Genomic DNA, 23,384 nt, shown 5'->3' with positions numbered 1-23,384 from the left:
ACACTATCCATAAATGTTTATGCTATAATGTCCATTCACACTATTCATAAATGTTCATGCTATAATGTCCGTTCACACTTTTCAAAAATGTTCATGCTATATTGTCTGTTCACACTATTCATAAATGTTCATGCTATAAGGTCCATATGCTATAATGTCCATTCACACTTTTAATGGTAAAATAGAATTTGGGATCTTTTGGACCTCAAGAAGAGTATGATTGTGGTAGAGATATTGGTTTTTAGAGAGTTTTTTCATAGAGGTATTTAGGTGATTTCACTGTAGTGTATTATGCAAGTACAATACCTATTAACCCCCAAAGTACACAGACTATCTAGGACAAAAATTTAGCCAGATAATTAATTTCTAATTTTTTCTAACAATACATTTCTTTAATCATTCCATTTTCATTTGTTTGGCTAATGCATTTGTAATTAAGTGAATGCTTTCAACTAATTAATCATAATTACTTGCAATGCATTACCATTTCACTCAGGTTTCTAACAGAGATAAAATAGTAGATAAATTGGAAGGACTTATAAATAGATTACAAGCTGAGGTTGAGATCAAGAGCTCAGAGGTAAGAACAAAATAAATAGAACAAGATGATTACAATAATGAAGTAGTAGATAGGAATGAATAGTAGTATATAATAATTATATAATATCCTGGATTTATATAGCGCCTAAAGTTGTGAAACCTCTAAGCGCTGAACATTAATATTACCCCAGTAATTTTTTCCTGATCAAAGATGTATGGAAACATGCTCCCAAAATGCAGCTAGTAATCAGCGCAAAGTTGTGTCTTGATCTAACCAGGTTCCTATTTATACACCTGGGTGAAAGAGGCAAACGTAAGTAAAGTATCTTGCCTAAGGATACAAGCAATGCGGCGAGAGTTGGATTCGAACCTCGATCTCACGATCAGTAGTCGAACACACTGCGCCACACGTCCTACACAACATATAGTTGTATACATTTGCATGTCCTAAACCTCTGTCTACACTATCAAACTTTATGTGACAAACAAATGTGATGTGCCCGTATATGAGCATGATGATGTCATATCACTACCATATTTGGGCACATCACACTGATTTGATAGTGTAGACAGAGCTTAAACCCTGATTTTCTTGAATTTAAACACTGCTATTAACCATGCCATTTAAAACTGTGTAAGTGAATGATGTACATATGTACACTATGTAAGGTCCTATCATAATGATTGTATTTTATATGTATTTAATGTATTTTGTGACAATTTAGAGGGCCCCATTAGCAGTATTATCACAGATCTGGGCTGCCATTTACAGTCAATAAGTTGCTAATTAATTAATTATTTTCAAACCACTTAATTCTGTAATTGATGTTGAGTAGCCCCTCACAAACACCCTCTTGTAATCTTGTATTTTCTATTAAAATGTTATTTAATACTTTAAAACGTAGTACAGTGCTTGGACACTCATTTACAATACCTAATGTCAGTCAATTACTTAAACTAACACTTATTAACATTACACATAGTAACCAATTAGCTAAGTAGGTCCTTTAACCTTTAATTGTTATAATGTTACTACCAAGAATTTAATTGGCTGCTGCTATAAGAGTGACTACTGATGTAATCACCTGATTGGCTTGTTTTAGTTTGTGAGTGGCTTATTTGGTACAAAGCTTTTGATTGGCTGCTTTTGTTGCTATCTGTGAGTGGCTAATGATTATGTAATTTAGATGATAGCTGATTGGCTAATGACATTGTTTTATCTTATAGTGTTCTAATCAACTTGAGACCATTCAGATATTGCAAGAGACACAACAGCAAGGTGCTGATAAGGTATGATTGAACAGTAGGCTATAGTATATGACTGATGATTTGACCATTCAATATGGACGAGTATGACCACTCAATAAGACTGAAAATGACCATGTGATATGACTGGATATGACCATTCAATAAGACTGAAAATGACCATGTGATATGACTGGATTTGACCACTCAATAATACTGAAATAACCATGTAATGTGACTGGATATGACCACTCAATAAGACTGAAAATGACCATGTGATATGACTGGATTTGACCACTTAAAAGACCTGAGAATGACAACTCATTAAGATTGACCACCAGTATGACGTAGTATGACCACTCAATGAGACAGAATATAGCTACTCAATAGGAAAAAATATGGACACTTAATAGGACAGAATATGGCCACTCAATGGAACAATATGGCCATTCAATATGTGATATAGTCATAGCTGAATGCATGTATTTTTCATAGCTAGTGAACTGTGATTATATTCAAATATGAAATTAGCAGGTTTAAAATACTAACTAGGCCGATACCATAAGGTTCTTTATTATTGCATTACATAATAACTTTGTGAAACACACTTGAAATGCACTTGTTTTTCTTGTTGTAGATCTGCGCGTTGGAAGGTCAAGTAAGGGAATATAATTCTCAATTGGACATTTCAAGGAGTGCTGCCAATAGAAGCACATCTGATGTAAGTACAAACTTCCTATTAAGCTCTGTCTACACTATTAAACTTTATGTGATGTACCCATATATGGACATGATGATGTCATATCACTACCATATTTGAGCGTATCACAACCATATTTGGGCACATCACACTTTTTTTGTCACACTAATTTGATAGTGTAGACATAGCTTTATACTTCTGACTCAGGTGTAAGCCCATGGTGATGTTTGTGGGCTTATACACCCCTCTAGAAGATAAATCACTTTGTATAAACATTTTTTGGTAGTCTCGTGCCTAACATCATCATCTCAGCAGTATAAATGTTAACTATCATTTCATTTTTATTGACATGATGATGTCATATCTCTACCATATTTGGGTATACCACACTGATCTACATTAACGTCATATTTACCCTTTATTAATGATACCTGTTGTCATTGTTGTATTCATATACATTAACTTTAATCAGGCTAGGCCTAAGGGCATGTATGTCAGTTGATATCAGAGAGTTCATTACACTAATTGCTAGATGTTTCAAGGATATCTGGAAGTCTAGTTCAAATTCATTCAACAATTATCCACATATTACATTTAAAATGAAGGCATCTTTATTATTATTATTATATCTCAATATCATAAAGCTCTGTCTACACTATCAAACTAGTTTGACAAAAAAAAGTCTGATGTGCCCAAATATGGTAGTGATATGATGTCATCGTGTCCATATATGAGCACATCACATTTGTTGTCACCTAAAGTTTGATAGACAAGGCTTTAGATATGATCATATATTTTATGTATTTTATGAAAAAAGTGAAATAAAATGTTTAAAAAATAAATAACACATCTGAATTTTTCGTCAGGTTTCTCATTTAGAACGAAGAAATCAGACGTTAGAAAAAGAATTAAAACAATCTCAAGACCACAGACGGAAAGCTGTTGAAGAGGTGAGATGCAATTATAGTATTAATTATGAGATTCTATTTAATACTGACCCAGTATATAATGCCTATTAAACATTAAGCTCTGTCTACACTATCAAATGTTGTGTGACTAAAACATGTGATGTGCTCATATATTGACACAATGATGTTATATCACTACCATATTTAGTCACACACACACTTTTTCTGTCAAATTAGTTTGATAGTGTAGACAGAGCTTTACTCTATTTGGCCGATTTCATTGGACCTGTTGGGCTAGTAATGCTCCATGTTAACTTTCACCTTATTAATACAGTGCTTAACATTTCTCTACTTGGCTGCTAGCAATCTCAATTTACGCTAGTAAAAACTTGATACTGTATATACTTGAAATGAATGAATGTTATTTATATTCCAGATTGGACATTTACAAAGTAGGCTGACTGACTGTCAAATGTCTTCACAAGATCATCATCAAATTCTTAAAATGGAGGTATGTCAAAAATTGTATTATTTATTTTTATTAATATATTTTTTAATTTTAATTTCTTTATAAATGTGCAACATCTTCTAAGAGAAGAGAATCTGTAAAAAAAAATTGACTTGAAGCAAGACACTCCTACCATTAGACCACGGGAACCTTCATGCTATGTATAAAGCTCTGTCTACACTATCAAACTTTATATGACAAAAATGTTATGTGCCCATATATGGACATGATGATGTCATATAACTACCATATTAAAGCATATCACTACCATATTTGTGCCCATCACACTTTCTTTATCAAACAAGTTTGATAGTGTAGACATAGCTGATTGGATAGAGTATAGAACTATTTTGTAATTTTATACAAAAAACTTGAGAGGTTACATATTTATTTTCTTACAGCTTATCAGACGAGATGAAACGATTCAAAAGTTACGCAAAGAAGTCTTGAACCTTCAGCAACGTAACGACAATATGCAACACGAGGTGATTAGTTTTAACTATTATGAAAAACCAACTTGTTAGTTCTAAACTTCAATAAATAATACTACTTCTATCACTTAAGCTCTGTCTACACTATCAAACTAGTTTGACAAAAAAAAAGGTGATGTCACATGCCCAAATATAACCCCTATTTAGAAGAATCTTTGTTTAGTCCCAAAAGGCGTCTCTAAAGCCTTGTCTACACTATCAAACTTTATGTGACAAAAAAATGTGATGTGCCTATATATGGACATGATGATGTCATATCACTACCATATTTGGGCAACTATTTTCAGATTGATAAAACCGACAGAAAAGCTACTCAATTACAAGAATCACTTCAGGAATTGACATCTAAGGTAAGACGAACCTGTCAGCAAAATGAAAGAAACCAGTTTAATTACGCTCTTTCTACATTAGGGAGGTTTCGCAACCTTACGAAAACGGGTACGTCACACATTTGTGAAACTTTTGAGCTGATCCCCATTTCATATTCGTAAAGCGTATTCGTGTTGACGAATATCACCAGTCATATTCGTAACTACAAAGCGAGTATAGTTTTTGATCTATTTTTCACATTTTGCATTTGAATCAGGAATGATTCATGATTATAATATAATTATAGATTTATTGAAAGTAATTTACTGAAGTAATTTACTAAAATGCCAAGTAAATTTGATAAATAGCAGTTTTTAAAGTCCTCACTCGCTTTGATGTTACGCTAGGCCTAGGCAGCCAAGCAACACGTACCTGCGCTTCGCTCAAATTTACCACAGTCACGTTTTGGACGGCGCCCTCAATATTTCGTTGCCATGCGAAACAGATTTTTACTGGCTTACGAAAAACGAATACGTGTGCGTGACGTATCCGTTTTTGTTATCGTATTCGTAAGATTGCGAAACCTCTCTACTATCAAACTATTCTGACAAGAAAAGTGTGATGTGCCCAAATATGGTAGTGATATACCCAAATATGGTAGTGATATGACATCATCATGTCCATATTTGGGCACATCACATTTTTTTGTCACATAAAGTTTGAGCTTTACAAACCATCCTAACACAACTTAAACCACATTCACATTTTTTTTTATATTCAGAACTCGGAAAAAGACATAAAATTAAGTCAACTAGAAAAAGACGTTCAAAATATGAAAGTGAAATACGAGACGTCGGTAAAAGAATTAAGTTCGAGCGAAAAAACTCTTCGGACGGTCCAATCTGAGATTCATGATCTGCGACGCAAAGAACCTCAACTGTCGTCACACGTACTAGAACTACAACGAGTGGTGGAGACGCTTCAGACAGAGAAGAAGGACGAAAGGATTGCATTGACGGCAGAGGTCAGTGTGTTTTGCCTATTTTTACACTCAAAAATGAAATGTAATTTTACTATGTAAAGCTCTGTTTACACTATCAAACTTTATGTGACAAAAACTGTGATGTGCCCATATATGGACATGATGCTGTCATATCACTACCATATTTGTCAAACTAGTTTGATAGTGTAGACATATTAGTAATACTTTTGTTATGATAGACCTACTTATTTTGTTTCTTACTTTATCATAAAGTAAGGGATTTTCTAGCAAGATTAACATTTTAGTATGTTATATTAGTAATACTTTTGTTATATGATAGACCTACATAATTTAATTTTACATTTTATCATAAAGTAAGGAGTCATATTCTACTGCAGAAACTGCATTTTTTTACTGCAGTAATGTGTGAAATGATTTGTTTGTGGAGCAATCACTGCAATTAAACAAAAATTGCTAACTAAATAATTGCATAAATTGTTTAAAGAGTGCACATAACAATTACATTTTTTTTTCAAGTTGTTGCATGTATTTTTTATATTAGCATTTCAACAATAAATCATAAATTCTATAAAATAAAAATATAATCCAAATGTTTTTATTTTAAATTTGCATGGAAATGTGTTTTGGTTGAACGTTGGAATTACTTATGGTAAGAAAATCAGTTAAGCTTTAAATACCTTCCCTGAAATGCTTCTTTACTAATCTCTAGTTTTAAATTTGATACATTTACTAAAAATAGTTTGTTTGTCTACACTATCAAACTTTATGTGACAGAAAAATGTGATGTGCCCATATATGGACATGATGATGTCATATCAATACCATATTTAAGCATATCACTACCATATTTGGGCATATCACACTTTTATTATCAAACTTGTTTAATAGTGTAGACAGAGCTTTAAACATTTGCTAATACTTTAATCAAATTAAAATGCTTTTTCTCGGCTGATCTATGGCCTTACCATTGATACATGGTACACTAAATGCCTTATATTGGATTTTATTTTTTTTATTATTTTATTATCGCCTAGAGGAATTAGTTATTAAAACTGACCTGGTGAATGCTGCTATAGCTAACTATATAATAACCATTTTCTTGTATTAATCTTGTGTTTGCTAATAAATATGCTTTTTTTAGTAATATTTACAGTTGCTTCTAAAGCAAATAACTAAAATAATAACTAACAATAGTAACTAAAAAAATTTGTATACTAATGCAACCGACTCTCTCAATATCAGACTCTGACAACCGGAAACTCTCTCACAACCAAAAAGATTAATAAAAAAACATATTGTATTAACAACAAAATTGTCAGAAATGTATATAAAATATAAAAAAAATCATTTGGAAAAAACATATATTTTATCAAAAATAGGAAATATAAAAAAAATCTGAATACTGGAATAGGAAATTAAGGGAAACATATTTTTAATATTATCATATGTTAGATTGTAAAGAAGAATTTTTCACAACCAGAAATACAAAACATTAATAACAAAAATAATATTGTGTTAACAAAAAAATTGTCAGAAATTTATATGAAATATAAAAAAAATCATTTGGAAAAAACATATTTGATCAAAAATAGGAAATATAAAAAAAAATCATAATTATTTGGAAAAAAACATATATTGTCAGAAATAAAAAATATTAAAAAACATATTAATACTATATTATCATAGATTAGATTATAAAGATATTGACAGAAATAGGAAACTAAAGTAGAACATAAGTATTACCATAATTATGCTTTTATTGCATTTTGTCACGAAAAAACATAAAACATGTCATAAAGCGTATTGTATGCTGAAAAGAAAACGTAATAACATTTTGTAATCAACAGGAAACTGAACTATGTCAGATTTAATGAAAATCTGTTACTATTATATTTTAAGCTTTTAATTAAACAACATTCAATATTAGTCAATAATAGTACCATAATAAGAGAATGTTAAGCTATGTCTACACATTAAACTAGTTTGACAAAAAAATTGTGATGTACCCAAATATGGTAGTGATATGACATCATGTCCATATATGGGCACATCACATTTTTTTTGTCACATAAAGTTTGATAGTGTAGGCAGAGCTTTATTTAATTATTTGTTTCCCAACCAACAATGAATTAAAAGTTTAGGGGAGAGTATAGAAAAGCCACGCTCATAAAAAAAGCCTTGACAAATTTATTAATATGTTTTGATATTATTGAATAGATTTGTACAAAAATAACTTACTGGTACTTAATTTTGTTAAGCGCAAAATCTATAAGATTAACACTTTATACTAACATGCTAATATATACAAGCGTATTATAACAAATGCTCTTACATTATTCTACGTACTGAAATTGCATATTATTTTGCATGTTGCCAATAAGTCATCTAGCAGTGTTTCTCATGGATTAAGGAACACAGAGAAATCCATGGTTTCATGATATAATATATTTTAACATTTAATTCAAAACCAAACGGAATACAAATATGCTTGTGTCTTATCACAAACTTGTGTAAAAACAATCAATGTTGATTGAACAAGTTGTGCTGTACTCAGTCTCTTGAATAAATAAAGTTTATATATATATTCTTGTCAAATCTAAAATTTGAAATCTCATGATTATAAATAAAAAAAGAAATTGTTTTATTAAGGTTGCTCAGAGGCACGATGAAGTGGTTAGATTAAAGTCAGACATCTTAATAATCGAGAAAAAGCTACGAGATAGTTACAGTCAGGTACAACACAGAGGAGAGGTAATACAACAACTCAGGACAGACATCAAGCAGAATGCTGAACAGGTAAAGGTAATTTAGAGGTCATAGTTTAAAGTTCATAGTTTAAGGTTCATGGTTTAAAGTTTAAAGTTTATAGTTTAAAGTTCATAGTTTAAAGTTCATAGTTTAAGATTCATAGTTTAAAGTTCATAGTTTATAGTTTAAAGTTTATAGTTTAAAGTTCATAGTTTAAAGTTCATAGTTTATAGTTCATAGTTTAAAGTTTAAACTTCATAGTTTAAAGTTCATAGTTTAAAGTTCAAATGTCAATATAGACAATGTATATTGAAGTGCTAAATCTTTATTTTTAGATTTCAACAGCACAACAGAAAGAAGAAGAAAATCAAACAATAGTAAAGTCTTATGAGGAAAAAGTAAATAATAATTTGTTTTCCAATCTTATTGCTTTCATTTTTAAACCTTTTGCTACAAAAACCAATGCTACATACATACTATTTGTTATAAGTCATACATATGTACTGTACTCTACATACATTATAGAGTTTATGCATAATTCATTTATCAATTTAAATGTTGCCTCACTATTCTATTCAGAAAAATCTGTAATTCCTATTCTTGAATATCAAGCATAAAGTTACACCAAAAGGCACAGATCTATTTAGGAACCAGAACCATGCTTTCTACCTCTGCATTTTATTCATGTTCATTTGCTTAAATCATCTCGCTTTGTTAGGTACGTGACCTGAGTGATAAACTCGAAGCGATGCAGCGAAGCAGTAGCCAGGGGTCAGCACAATTTAAAGCTGATCTAACAGAGCGTGATGTGTTGGTTCAAAATCTTAAAAGAGATGCGATGTCATTGCAACAAAAACTGTCACATGTCCAAGCACAAGTATATCACCTTGTTCATTTTGTCATTTGTGAATCATACATTGTTACAATTATAAATGATTTACCCGGTTAGATCAAGACACAACTTTGTTCTGATTACTAGCTGCATTATGGGAGTATGTTTCAATACATGTTTGATCCAAAAAATGACCATGGTAATAATGTGAATTGCTTAGAAGCATTGTGCAATAAGCGCTATATAAAAACGAATATTATTATGTATTATTATAACTAGTGTTTTTTTATTGAACTTCAAACAGAAAGAAACTAACTCACCCAAATGATAATTCTGAAATTATGAATATTATGTAAGGAATACAAGAAAATATGAGTCAACCCAACTGAGATTAAAATATCTTTATTTTTATCACATTTACTAATAAGTAAAAATATAAACAAACACATCAATTTAAATGTTATGTTACCTTAGATACAGAAACGTGATGAGATGATAGAGAAGCTGCAGCAACTACAGCAAGAAAACCAAGGAGAGGTGAGCAGAAGAGAGAAAGCCATTCAGAAATTAGAAGTTGATTTGATGGCAGCACAGGAAGAGCACCGCAGGACAACAGAAGAGGTAGATTGAGCGTGCGACTCCAAAGCTCTGTCTACACTATCAAACTTTATGTGAAAAAACATGTAATGTACCCATATATAGACATGATGATGTCATATCAATACCATATTTGAGAATATCACTGCCATATTTGGGCACATCATACTTTTTTTGTCAAACTAGTTTGATTGTGTAGACAGAGCTTTCGAATGGCCCGTCAATCTCATTCCACAATCAATAGGCCTAAAGCACTGTCTACACTATCAAACTTTATGTGACAAAACATGTAATGTGCCCATATATAGACATGATGATGTCATATCACTACCATATTTGGGCACATCAATTTTTTTTTATACTAGTTTGATAGTGTAGACAGAGCTTTAGAATGGCCCATCAATCTCATTCCACTATCAATAGGCCTAAAGCACTGTCTACACTATCAAACTAGTTTGACAATAAAAGTGTGATGTGCACAAATACGGTAGTGATGTAACATCATCACATCCATATATGGGCACATCACATTTTTTTTGTCACATAAAGTTTGATAGTGTAGACAGAGTTTTAGGATAAGAAAGTGTGAATTAAATAAATAATCCAACAACCAACGTACACTTCAAAACAAATACACTTTTCTCTTCAGGTGAACAGGTTGACAGCAAAATATTCCCGCTTAGAAAATGAATTGGATAAATCACATAAAAGTTACAAAGACGTTGTTGAAGAGAACGGACGTTTGTCAGCTCGCGTACAGGCCATGCAGCTGACCGCTTCTAGTGAAACGGACTTGTTGACATCAGAAGTGAGCAAGCGGCAGGAGATGTTGGAAGGCGCTCGAGTGGAACAGGTTGCGCTACGAGACCAGCTTACTCTTACCGAAGATAAACTTACACAAAGAGTAAGTTAAGATCATTTGACTAAACTTAAGCCTTGTCTAGACTATCAAATCTTGTGCCAAAATATGGTACTGATATGATATCGCATTACATTTTTTGTCACTTAAACTTTGATAGTGTGGACAGAGCTTTAGTTTTAGGATAATTGTAGGATTACTTACTTACTGTATTCATATTTTGTGTTTAAGATCAAAACTACTTGACTAATTAAATTGTTGTTGTTCATATTTTGTGTTTAAGATAAGAGAGCTTGATCAAGCTAAGCACCAAAACAGAGATCTGACAAAAGAGCTAGAACAGACGAAATCAAATTTGATATCCAATCAGAGACAGCTGCAAGAGATTGATGACAAACACTTCAATATTAAGGAAGAGGTAGAATACACTTATTGTGCCCAAGTGTGAACACAGCATTATTTAACTAACAATAACATTATCTTTAGTATGTGTGTCTGAAAGGTAGCTTAATAAGAATATGTTTGTACTTTAGGTTGCTAGACTGGAAGATACATGTAATACAATGAACAGAGAATTACAAGACGCTCAAGCAAGGAATGATGAGTTACATCAACAGGTAACTAATATGTTAGTGTTTATAACACTGCAGTTACTGCAGTAACTAGATTTTGAAATAACATATTGTTTGGTTTCAATGAAGAAGTTTATCAGTCAGTCATTGCAATAAACATTGTATGATTAGCCAAGATAAACTTGCTTTAAAAATTGCATAAACATGTTAAAAGTAAACAAAATGTAGTTACTGCAGTAAGTCCAGTAGTTGGAATGGTTCCTTAATTATCTTAAATCGTTTGACAAGCTTTGACAATAAGTTAAGCTCTGTCTACACTGTCAAACTAGTTTGACAAAAAAGTATGATGTGCCCAAATATGGTAGTGATATGCCTAAATATGGTAGTGATATGACATCATCACGTCCATATGTGGGCACATAACATTTTTGTCATATAAAGTTTGATAGTGTAGACAGAGATTTAGAAAATCTTTGTAGAGAATCTGGCTTTCTTTCAATTCTGTAAATCTCACTTTTGATTACATTTATAACATAAAGTAATACTCATGAAGTAATACTCATATATTTGTGTATAGTTACAACTAAAGAGTGAAGCTGTGGATGATTACAAGTCTGACATGTCCGCACAGAAGCAACAACTCAAAGAACTCCTTTCAAAGGTAACACATATTACAAATCAACGAAATAATAATGTAAAAGTAACATAGAAGAGAGGCAATACTGTATGTGTTTTAATACTACGACCAATCCCTATTCAGAGGACACTCAGGGGTCAAGAAAATATCCCCATAATAGGTGTACTGTATAGCTAATTAAAGTTTATCTCTTTTGTATTAGTTTTTACAGGCTCATTAACCAAGTTCAAAATATTGAGAGACTCAATTTAACATAGTAATTTCTACTCTCAACTTTGACCTTTAGATTGGTGAACGCGATAGCCTGTTGCAAAAGTTGGACAATGAGAATTCAAAACTCAAATCACGCAACCAAAGTCGTTCCTCTGAAGTAAGTTGACTTTTTATAATACTGTACAATCACTCAAGAATGCCAACTTTATTGACATCTTCAAACAGTTGCTGAAAACCAATCTCTTTCGCATAGCAGCATATGAAATGACGTAATTTCTATCTAGTTCGAGCCTTGTGGTCGTAGCGCTTTAGAGAAAATTTATTTTGGTTAGGTGCTATACAAAAGACAATTATTATTATTAATTTGTTATATTAGTATAAAACATTAAATACATAAATCACATTTGTACATTGTAATGTGTTTGGTTTTAGAATCAACGACAATCAGAGATGCTTAAGAAACTGGAAGACTCCTTGACAAAAGCACAGATGGATATGCAAGAGATGAGACGAAGAAATGAAGATGAGGTTAGTGTTATTTATTATCTTGCATAATGTACTAACTTATTAGGTTATATGCATTATCGTGCAATATAACCTTATTTGTATTATTATTTGTCTATATCTGGCCCAAATATAGATAAATATCTATACACCACCAATTTTATATTCTTTGCATTCAAATAAGTTCCTCACTTGAATGAAATAAGTACCTCACTTGAATGAAATAAGTATGTTCTTAACTCTCTGGCCCAATTTGTCGGGTTTCGAATTTGGGAGTTTTAAGACATCAAGAGCAGAAGTGATGACTATAGCTATATCATTTTTTTTTAATTATTAAACTACTGTTTTCTTTCTTACATGCTTCCCATTACCAACTCTGTAAAAACATTTATTTCTATTTTTGTTATGCCTTTTTGTGCTTGAAAATCTCACATCATTTCATATCATATCTCGCACTATATAATTCATTGTCTTGTCTCAATTTATCATCTCATACTTCACATCTCATGATCACATTAATTAATATCTCACTCCAACACATTAATATGACTCATTTTGCACCAAAACATATCACATTCATTTGTATCATTTTGGCAACACTTTTTAACTTTACTTTGCCTCATCTAACATTCAATCTCACTAATTATTTTTACATGTACCTTTGTCAATTTTAATTTGAAATTCAGAAAAACAAAGTTCTGTTAAAACTAGCAAAACAACTTAACACGACTAAACAATTCGAAAACAACCAGAGACCTGTAAATAAGCAAATTGCACTCGCATCATATTTCTCAACAGAAGTTTAATGAAGCCACTACTGTCGCAATGTTGAATATTTACCCCTCCCGTTCCTCCAACCCCCACACCCAAAGTGTCCTTAAAATGAAAACTTTGCACTCTAATTGAATGAACACTATGTACAGTAGTACAACCACTCGTGCATTACCACACAGTTGCTTTGGTGCCAGCTATACTAGGAACACTTAATACATATGTAGCACCCAGTTTTCAGTGATTATGTGAAATATATAATATAAAGAAGGATAGACACATATGTACAGTGTAGCACCCGAATTTCAGGGATGTTATGAATTGTACAGTGTAGCACCCGAATATCAGGGATGTTATGAAATATAATATAAAGGAGGATAGACACATATGTACAGTGTAGCACCCGAATATCAGGGATGTTATGAATTGTACAGTGTAGCACCCGAATATCAGGGATGTTATGAAATATATAAAGAAGGATAGACACATTTGTTAAGTGTAGCACCCAATTATCAGTAATATTAATAAGGGTAGAAAAAGCCTATATAAATGGTAAATATGGTATTGCCATATAAATGGTGAATATATCTAACAGAAAGATGATTGGTTAAATGTTTTATCATTTTCTGGCTGCATATTCTGTTACAACTTGTCTTCATGCATTTGTATGTTCCTATACATAGCACCAAGAATTCACCACAAAAATAGGTTAAAATTAAATTATATTTTTTATATTGCAAACATTTCATTTCACCTTTTCTTTACGGATCATTTAAGGTTATATATATATAAGTATATATTATTATGAATATTTAAATATGATTTTAAGGAACACTTACTGTTGTAAATATACGTGTGTGGTCGTTGATGCAATAAAATAAAGAAATAAACATTTTCAGAGTCTTTTTATTTTCATTTGTAGTTAAATTTTGCAGATATCAAGGTAGAGAAATGGTTTATACGAGAGTAATAATCAAACCTAAAAAACAAGATAACTTAATCTCGTTTAATTATGTAGATTGATGTCATCTGTCGTACTTTTTTTCAATTAACAATATTTAGAGTAATTATTTGGAAATGTAGTTTGCTCAAGTGATTAAATTAATCTGTTTTGTTTTATAATTTTCTTAGATTTCCCATAGGGACGATAATATCGCCCAACTAAGAGAAGAACTGATGGAATCACAACAACAGTATACAGCTTGCTACGATGAGGTAATTCACCAGTTTTTTTCAGCTAAGTGTCTTTATAACTAGACTAGAAGCTCTCCGACTCATGTGTTATTAAAACCTTGATGGACATTTTAGTAGAAAGAACAACATTCTCGTGGGAAAACATTTTTTCCCATCCAGTCATTTTTGTTTTGCGATAATAGTGATTTTTAATATTTTTAGCTATTAAAACTTGAGGAAGTGATTGAAACTTTGAAAGTTGAAAATTCCAAGTTAAGTCAGTTATCGAGAGAGTCCAGTGAACAAGGAAAACAACTGATAGACAAGCTATCGGGCACCGAGTTAAACTTGGCAATTAGCCAAGAAAAGCACCGAACATGCCAGCAGGAGGTGAGCCAACGTGATCAGGTGATCTTGAAGTTGTCAACCGAGTTGGACACAGCACAGCAACAGTATCATGGCACAGAAGAGGAAGTAAGTATTTTACATTTCTTTAAATTATAATATTTATAAAACCTCTATAAATTCCATTTAAGATGTGTTTGTGACTAATACAAAATTCTTATTTTTTACAATATATTAATAAATGTCTAAAGCTCTGTCTATCAAACTTTATGTGACGAAAAATTGTGATGTGCCCATATATGGACACGATGACATCATATCACTACCATATTTGGGCACATCGCACTTTTTTTGTCAAACTAGTTTGATAGTGTAGACAGAGATTTTGAGGCTTGTAGTGTTCATTGAGGCTGTCTTCCATGTTTCACAGCACTTTGTATGAACATATTAATACAATTAATTGCAAATTTTCAAATTGTTTTTCACATAACTTTCTTTCAGTGTTCCAGTCAGCAACAACAGTTGTCACATCTCCATATGAAATTAAGAGATTCTGAAAATGATCAAAAATTACTTCAAGAATTGGCAGATGAAAGGCATAAAAAAGTAAATTAAAGTATTTCTTTTAACCAACATAAAGATCATAATTATATCCTCATTTTGCTTGGCATTCAGTTTATTTATTCATTGAAGCTCTGTCTACACTATCAAACTTTGTGTGACAACAAAATGTGATGTGCCCATATATTCACACAAATATTTGGGCATATCACTACCATATTTGGGCACATCACACTTTTTTGTCAAACTAGTTTGATAGTGTAGACAGAGCTTAAGACTTTAATAAGATGTCTTTTTTATTTCTAGATATTATCTTGTGAAAGAACCATTTACCGTCTCCAAGAAGATCTAAAAGAGCATCAAGCTGAGAATCAGAAGCTTGTCGGTAAGATCCAGGAGGTCGAAAGGCATCTGGAGAGCGAGAAGCAACAACGAGCTGACAATGTTGAGCAATGTCGACGCGAGATGGATGAGCTGCGCAGTCAACTGGTTGACGTCAATACTCAACTGGATGAGAAAGAAAGAGTGCAATTGAAGTTTAAAGATGAGAATAGTGGATTAAAAGATGAAAGAGAAGAGTCACAGCATTTGATTCATTTGTTGAGGCAACAGGTGAGATTCTCTTCTTTGTTAAAATACTTTTTCCTCTTGAAAAATCTTGATCAGTCTAACTCTAAAGCTCTGTCTACACTATCAAATCTTATGTGACAAAAAAAGTACATATATGGACACAATGATCTCATTTTACTACAGTACCATATCTGGGCATATCATTGATATTATTGTCCTTTTCAACACTGGGCCGTATGGAAGAACATTCTGTGTATTGGAAGAGGTCACCAGTGACCATATTCACCATTCACACTTAAGCTAAAGGAAACACGCTTAAAATAAAAAAAAATCTCCTATCTAAGTGAATACAATGTAAGGGAAATACTTAAATATTTATTCAGCTATGTGGTATACTTAATATTTAAGGAAAATGTGATTGGTGAATAGGTCCACTGGTGTAAAGAGAAAAATTATACATAAACATGACGAAAAAATCAGTTTACATTAACGTTTCTTTAAGTTAATTACTTAATTATTGAGCTATTGTTTTACATTGTTTCTATGTTAGGTTTCCGACTCAAAGATTAACATCCAGCAACAGGAAGATAGCCATGATAGAGTAGTATCAAACGTTGATAACCTCAAAGAAGAACTTAGAGCGAGCAAGAAGGAACTCGAGAAACAAACATCTGAGCATGCTCGATACAAAGATCGAGCGGATCAACTTGCAACCCAGTTACAACGAGTGGAAGCTAACTCAACTAAGACGGTGAAAAACCTTGAGGAGCAGGTGCTTACGATCTCTTCTAAGGTAAAGCTGTTCACACTTGCACTAATTATGTTCCCACACCACTTTAAAGCATTGTTCATACATGTCCCGCACCACTCTATATTTAGTGTGTGTTAATACATAATGTGTGGAAACCTGCAGGAGGTGTACACAACATTTTCAAGATGATAGTCTTGTATATACATATGAAATATAAAGCTCTGTCTACACTATCAAAGTTTATGTGAAAACAAAAATGTGATGCCCATATATGGGCATGATGATGTCATATCACTACCATATTTCGGCACATCAGTGTAGACAGAGCTTTATGATTCAAATATTCTTGTAGGTACATGGACGAGAGGAAGCATTACAGAGGCTACAACATGAGTATGCAAAAATTGAACATCAGTTAGAAGAACAAACCGGTAAGAACAACCAAGCCCAGCAATTGATAGCCTCCCTTACAGATGAGATCAAACAGTATCATGAAGAGTTAGAAAGTAAAAGAGAAGACATTCTGGGTTCGGAGTCTACCGTATCTAACCTAAAGAGGGAGCTGTTGAAAAGACAACAAGAGGTAAGGAATACAGTAGTTTTTTAAAAGACAACAAGAGGTACTTTTTTTTTGTCACATAGTCAAATATATATAACAAACAATACTATTTGTATTTATATATATATATTATATTTATATAATTATGATATTATTTATTGTATTTAGGGAGAAGCTCAGGAAGATAAATTGAGGAAATTGGAAACAGATTTTGTGTCTTATCAAGACAGCCATCGCTGTACAAACCAAGAGGTAGTAGATACTATTTAATTTCTTATTGAATTCACTCCAGTGAAAGCAACAAAAGCAATGAATTATAACCACCATTTAGAAATGGCACACATGTATAATAATGCCGCAACTTCACAAATTTGAAAAAGAAAATGCAAAAAGATCCTGTAGTGTGTTGTAGCGTTGTGAAGATTTTTGTCATGCTGTAGTGTAAGTGAAAACAATTGTCAAATTCTTCTAAATTGATTGATACAGAAATACATACAAAATAATAGAATATTGTAGATTTACTGTTTAGTTTGCTCATGTTTTTTATAAAATCAATTTCAATAGGTTGATAGTCGTGATCGTGATATTGAGAGTTTAAACACCGAAATCTATGCCTACCAGGAACAGGCATCGGCGCAAGAAGCTGAACTGAAGGAATTGCGCGTGAAATGTCAAGACTTTGAGCGAGCATTAGCCTCTGTGAAGGAGCAACGTAATAGTGCCGCTAAAGAAGTGAAGAGGCTGGAGCAGAGTCTACAACAAGTCCAGCAGAATGTGACCTCATCAAAGCAGAAATATAAAGCTGAAGTAAGTTTGTTTGTAAACTTGAATTTGTTCTCCATTTTTTGTCTTCTATCTTCTTAGTTTATTCATAAAAACATATTATATATTAAGCTCTGTCAAACTAGTTTGACAAAACAGTGTGTCCATATATGGGCACATCACATTTTTTTGGCACATAAAGTTTGATAGTGTAGACAGAGCTTTAGAAAAGCATGTATTTTGTTTAATATTAGTTGTTGCGATCAGAGGAACAAGCAAAGAGATTGAAGGAAGAAATGAGTGATTTACAGAAACAAAAAGACTTGATGAAAGCTGAGCTGTCTACCAAAGATGAACAGGTACAGAGAAAGCAGCAGGAGATACTGAAGATGAAAAGTCACGCTGCTGCCAAAGTTGATGAGGTATTACTTGAATATATATCTCTACGAAAGTGATGTGACACTTTGTAATCGTTTTTGTTAGTTCATTTATTTGTTTTTGTTTATCTCAGAGCAAACATAATTTCTATGTATATTTTATATGCAAAGGACAATAAATGGAAATAATTTTCCACTGATGAATGAATGAATTATCCACTCCCAACCCATCTCGTTGTTTGCGATTTGTGTACCAAAGAATCTTGGTTGTCACCTATTGGAATGAGTCTAAATGAAACAATATGCATTTTTTTCTGTTTTCAGATTGAGCATCTGGAGGCTAGAATTCAAACAGCTCAGATAGAGATTAGAGAACTACAGACAATTGCCAGACAGTTGGAAAATGAGAAGGAAGCAGTTGAGGTGTCATTGAAACAGTCAGAGGAAGACTTGACAGAGGCATCACATCAATACAGAAATGCTGCACAAGAGGTATGTTAAGCTCTGTCTACACTATCAAAACTTTATGTAACAAAAACATGTGCCAATAAATGGACATGATGATGTCATATCACTGTCATATTTGAGCATATCACTACCATATTTGGGCATCACACTTTTTTTGTCAAACTAGTCTGTAGAAAGAGCTTTAGAGATAGAATAAAAAAAAAAGACCCTGCCTGCTTTTAAAAGACGTTAGTTAAATAGTAGGATAATTATATAGTAGGAAGGGTTTCAATTTGCTAGGAACTAGTTACATGCAGGGACATTTGTAAGTGTTTGGTGGATTCTAGTTCAGGCAACCACAATATAATAGTTTGCGACCTTTATCTTTCGGGAATTGTTCCCGTTTTTGGAGAGTAGTTTCAGAAGAGTTGACTGGAGCCTTTTTCCATTACAGCTTGCCCACCATGAAGAGAAGCTTATGCTGATGGAGAACAGTCTGCAGACAACGCAAGAACAATTAAGTAGTAATGTCTCGCAGGTTGTCCGCCACGAACAATCAAACAAACGTCTACAAACCGAGTTGATGTCTAACAAGAAGAAAGTCGAGGATCAAGAAACTAAGTTGAATGAACAAAAACATTTGATGGAACGATTGAAGAAAGAGTTGAATGAAACACAAGTCGAGTTTGAGGGAACTAAAGAAGCGATGGTGAAGAATCTGCAGGAATTAAGTGCTTTGGACGGCCAGTACCGCGATGCAATGGAACAAAATAGAGTGATACAATCCAAGGTTTGTTCTATTTAAACTCTATAAATTACGTATTCATAGTCAAACATCAAAACAATGTACATGATGATAGGTCCTATGTGCCACTTGTTCACTACATATATACAACAAAAACGGACAGTGACTTTACTTTTACTTTACTATGGTTTTGAAGAAAAATGTTATTGAGCATCTTAAGCTCTGTCTACACTATCAAACTTTACGTGACAAAAAAATGTGATGTGCCCATATATGGCTATGATGATGTCATATCACTACTGTATTTGGGCATATCACTACCATATTTGGGCATATCACTACCATATTTGGGCACATAACACTTTTTTTGGTGTGATTTCTTGCAGCTTGAGAATGAACGACAAAACATGGAACGAGCACGAGAAGAGTTACAGTATGAGAGGCTACAGGGGCAAGAAGCGGCGTTACAGTTGAAGAACTCCAAGAAACAAATAGCAGAAATTGAGCAAGAGATGAACACAAATAAACAGTACTACAAAGCAGACAAGAACAAGGTTTAATTTTGGTTAAATTATTATTGTACTGATCCATACAACTATATTTTGATCCTCAGCAATAAGCCCACCTACAAAGCATAAAGTTAGCGCTAGTAAAATAGATATTGTGTACACATTCAGCTTTAAGCCCAATTTACACAGATGAGCGGTAATGGTAGGCGGAAAACAATAATATAGAAGTTATGTTATTTCTTATGACTGTTTAATTACCCACTCAGGATAGATACAGATTCTACGTGGGACATGATTTTCCGCTTACCATTACTGCTCTTCTGTGTGAATTGGCCTTTAAGCTTACCCTCGGTTATTAGCCTTATTTTTTATAAACCAAATCGTTCATCCATAAAAGCTACATTCTCAGTTATAAGCCCATATACAACAATATCTATTACGTTTCTCTTTTGTTCATAAATTTGAATTTTAGCTAAATGAGTTGGAGACACTCACAAGTCAGCTACAATCTGAGTTAGACTCTGCCCACCAGAGGCTAACCCTGACAAAGCAGGAGTTAACAGAAAGAGATAACCAGTTAAGAGTTGCTAGAAAGAGCCTAGATTCTGTGCAATCAGCCTCCCAGAAGCATACCTCAGAGATAGCTAAGTACGACGAGCTGATTAATCATTTTCAGTTAGAGGCTGAGGAGAAAGAGGAAGTGATCAGGAATTCAAACCGACAGGTAATGACAAATAAATCATGCATTTGATTTGATGTTATTAACGAATTATATTCGCTTCATCCTAAAATCTGTAAATAAAATTTGTCTGGATCCCGATCACCCTCTAAATAAATTCTTTAAGCTTGGCTAAACTGGTAGACTGATCACTCTGAATCAAAACACTAAATGCTGCCAACAATCATTCTATTCACATATTTAATAGCAAGTTCGTAAGATCTCTTTAGATTCATTGGTTACACGCTTTCTTTCTTTTTATTCATTGTATATTATATCTAAATCAAAATGTAAACCAACCAACCAAGTATCATTTGTACCTCGTTGTTAAAATGACAAGAAATAATATTGTATCATATATAAACATTTGACAGATTTGAATTAAATAAATTTTAAAGGAAAAATTTGATACAGTACCGTCAACACACAACTGCATTTCTGTAAATGTTTCAGTTGAATAAAGTTGAATTGAACCATGGAGAAGATAAATTAATTAATTATTTCCTCTATGATTGAATTCATTCCTTCCTTAAATTACTATTGATTAATTTCTGAATGAATGCCTAAAGCTCTGTCTACACTATCAAACTAGTTTGACAAAAAACGTTTGCTGTGCCCAAATATGGTATTGATATGACATCATCACCTTCATATATGGGCACATCACATTTTTTTGTCACATAAAATTTGATAGTGTAGATAGAGCTTAATAAATAAAATGAGAAATGAATGATTTATTTAATTTTCAGCTAGAAGAGTGTCGAATGCAGCTGGACAGTGTTCACAGGCAGCTAGCAGAGACTCAAGGCAAGCAGCAGGAAGCCATGCACCAGCTAGGTGATAGGGCTTCAGTAGCAGCTAAGGTCCAAGCTGAGCTTAACAAAGCTGACCAACAGAATCAAATACTTAGTCAACAAGTTAGTGTAATCATTTTTGTTTTTTACGTGTTGTTGTTCTGATTCTATCCCATTTGTGGAGTTGTGGCTTGGTGGTTATGATGCTTGACTACCAATCCAAAGGTCCTGGGTTCAAGTCCTGTCAGTGTCAGGATTTTTTCTAATGACTTTCTAATTTCTAACTCCACTCCCAAAGACTTGTAATAAGACTAGAGCATCTTGTGTATATGTTTGTCTTGTGAACAGGATTGCCATCTTTAAGAAGGATAGTGAATGAATTTGCTTATAGTTATCCTTGGCAATTTGCCTAAATATATAAAAACCAAAAAAATGCATTATCATCGTCATCAAAATCATGCATTGATTGTCTAAATTGAAGCGTTGGAAATTCAACCATTTCAAACCATGTGGTTGTAACTAATTACGAATATTTGATTAGCTTCTGAATTTGAATTTTAAGAAAGACAAACTGAGAATTTATTTTAAATACTTCATCGTATTTAACCATCCTTAGGTGAAGATGTACGAAGACAAGATGAAGAAACTACGAACAGAGCTTCAGAAGGTCAACGAACTAAACCATGAAAGCGAGACGGAGGTACAGCGCCACGAGTCGAAGCTACAACAACTAGTAGACAGGCTAGAGCTATCGGAGGAGAAGCACAGACAGAGCCTACATGAGCTTGCCTCAAGGGAAGAACAGATAGTAGTGCTAAAGGTTGAACTAGCATCTACTGCTGAGAAGTTAAGGCATAGGACAGATGAGGTATGTACAGTCAACTCTCCCAATACCGGACACCTTTGGGCTAATATGTCTGGTATTGGGAGAGTATCTGGTTTTCAGAGAGTGCGGTATTGGGAGAGTCGACTGTAATACCATTGTCAAAAGTGGAATTGTAGCTTGATACTTTACCTACCAATCCCTTGGTCCTGTGTTCAAATCCAATCAGATGTTCGGATTTTTCTCAAGACAACAACTCTGCTCCACAAAGAATTGTTTAAGACTTTGTTCATGTATGTAGGGTGCCTTCTCTTGTGAACAGGATTGCCACCTTTAAGAATGATAGTGAAAGAATTCACTTATGATTATTCTTTACAATTTGCCTAAATATATATAAAAAACTAGAGGGTACTCCGAGAGTACAAACCTCCGCCTACTGTAAAATTCCCCTACATAAAATTCCCCCTGAATATTTTTTTTTTAAATTGTTTTTATTAATTCTAAGTGTAAATATGCTAACTGCACACTACAAAGTTGTGGATGACAGTGTGGTGTAATGGTTATGTATCCAGCCTCTCACAGTTGAGATCGCTGGTTCAAGTCCCTCTGAGGTTTTTTTTTTTAATTATTTTTTTATTTCCTTTTTTTTTTGTTTTTTGTGGACCTTGATCTTTGACCCTGACCCTTCAAAATTTAACCACAATTATATGATGTGTCATTGATCATTGTGGCTAAGTTTGGTGAGAATCGGATAAAAACTGTGGTCTCTAGGCAGTAAAATAGTTTTTTGTTAGTTGTGACCTTGACCTATGA

General features: G+C 33.0%; 1 protein-coding gene across 1 annotated transcript in view; it reads left to right on the top strand.

Moving 5' to 3' along the window:
• LOC144850794 (uncharacterized) overlaps positions 1–23,384 on the top strand; it is a 31,665-nt gene that overhangs the window by 4,871 nt on the left and 3,410 nt on the right. Inside the window, exons 7-39 of the mRNA XM_078708235.1 lie at positions 497–580; positions 1,768–1,830; positions 2,423–2,506; positions 3,352–3,435; positions 3,830–3,904; positions 4,303–4,386; positions 4,680–4,742; positions 5,483–5,725; positions 8,354–8,500; positions 8,788–8,850; positions 9,171–9,329; positions 9,759–9,905; positions 10,531–10,785; positions 11,024–11,158; positions 11,274–11,357; positions 11,890–11,973; positions 12,236–12,319; positions 12,595–12,690; positions 14,569–14,652; positions 14,833–15,084; positions 15,457–15,561; positions 15,823–16,128; positions 16,637–16,879; positions 17,190–17,420; positions 17,565–17,648; positions 17,961–18,203; positions 18,413–18,580; positions 18,860–19,027; positions 19,437–19,772; positions 20,114–20,281; positions 20,709–20,960; positions 21,704–21,871; positions 22,365–22,616. Of these exons, the coding sequence (XP_078564361.1) occupies positions 497–580; positions 1,768–1,830; positions 2,423–2,506; positions 3,352–3,435; positions 3,830–3,904; positions 4,303–4,386; positions 4,680–4,742; positions 5,483–5,725; positions 8,354–8,500; positions 8,788–8,850; positions 9,171–9,329; positions 9,759–9,905; positions 10,531–10,785; positions 11,024–11,158; positions 11,274–11,357; positions 11,890–11,973; positions 12,236–12,319; positions 12,595–12,690; positions 14,569–14,652; positions 14,833–15,084; positions 15,457–15,561; positions 15,823–16,128; positions 16,637–16,879; positions 17,190–17,420; positions 17,565–17,648; positions 17,961–18,203; positions 18,413–18,580; positions 18,860–19,027; positions 19,437–19,772; positions 20,114–20,281; positions 20,709–20,960; positions 21,704–21,871; positions 22,365–22,616 (5,094 nt within the window). The remainder of the gene's footprint in view (positions 1–496; positions 581–1,767; positions 1,831–2,422; positions 2,507–3,351; positions 3,436–3,829; positions 3,905–4,302; positions 4,387–4,679; positions 4,743–5,482; positions 5,726–8,353; positions 8,501–8,787; positions 8,851–9,170; positions 9,330–9,758; positions 9,906–10,530; positions 10,786–11,023; positions 11,159–11,273; positions 11,358–11,889; positions 11,974–12,235; positions 12,320–12,594; positions 12,691–14,568; positions 14,653–14,832; positions 15,085–15,456; positions 15,562–15,822; positions 16,129–16,636; positions 16,880–17,189; positions 17,421–17,564; positions 17,649–17,960; positions 18,204–18,412; positions 18,581–18,859; positions 19,028–19,436; positions 19,773–20,113; positions 20,282–20,708; positions 20,961–21,703; positions 21,872–22,364; positions 22,617–23,384) is intronic.

Source organism: Antedon bifida, chromosome 8, assembly GCF_963402885.1.
Source record: "Antedon bifida chromosome 8, ecAntBifi1.1, whole genome shotgun sequence".
Classification (NCBI taxonomy): Eukaryota; Metazoa; Echinodermata; class Crinoidea; order Comatulida; family Antedonidae; genus Antedon; species Antedon bifida.
The sequence above is the reverse complement of the archived record's forward strand: the minus strand, read 5'-3'. Positions and strand labels throughout refer to the sequence as shown.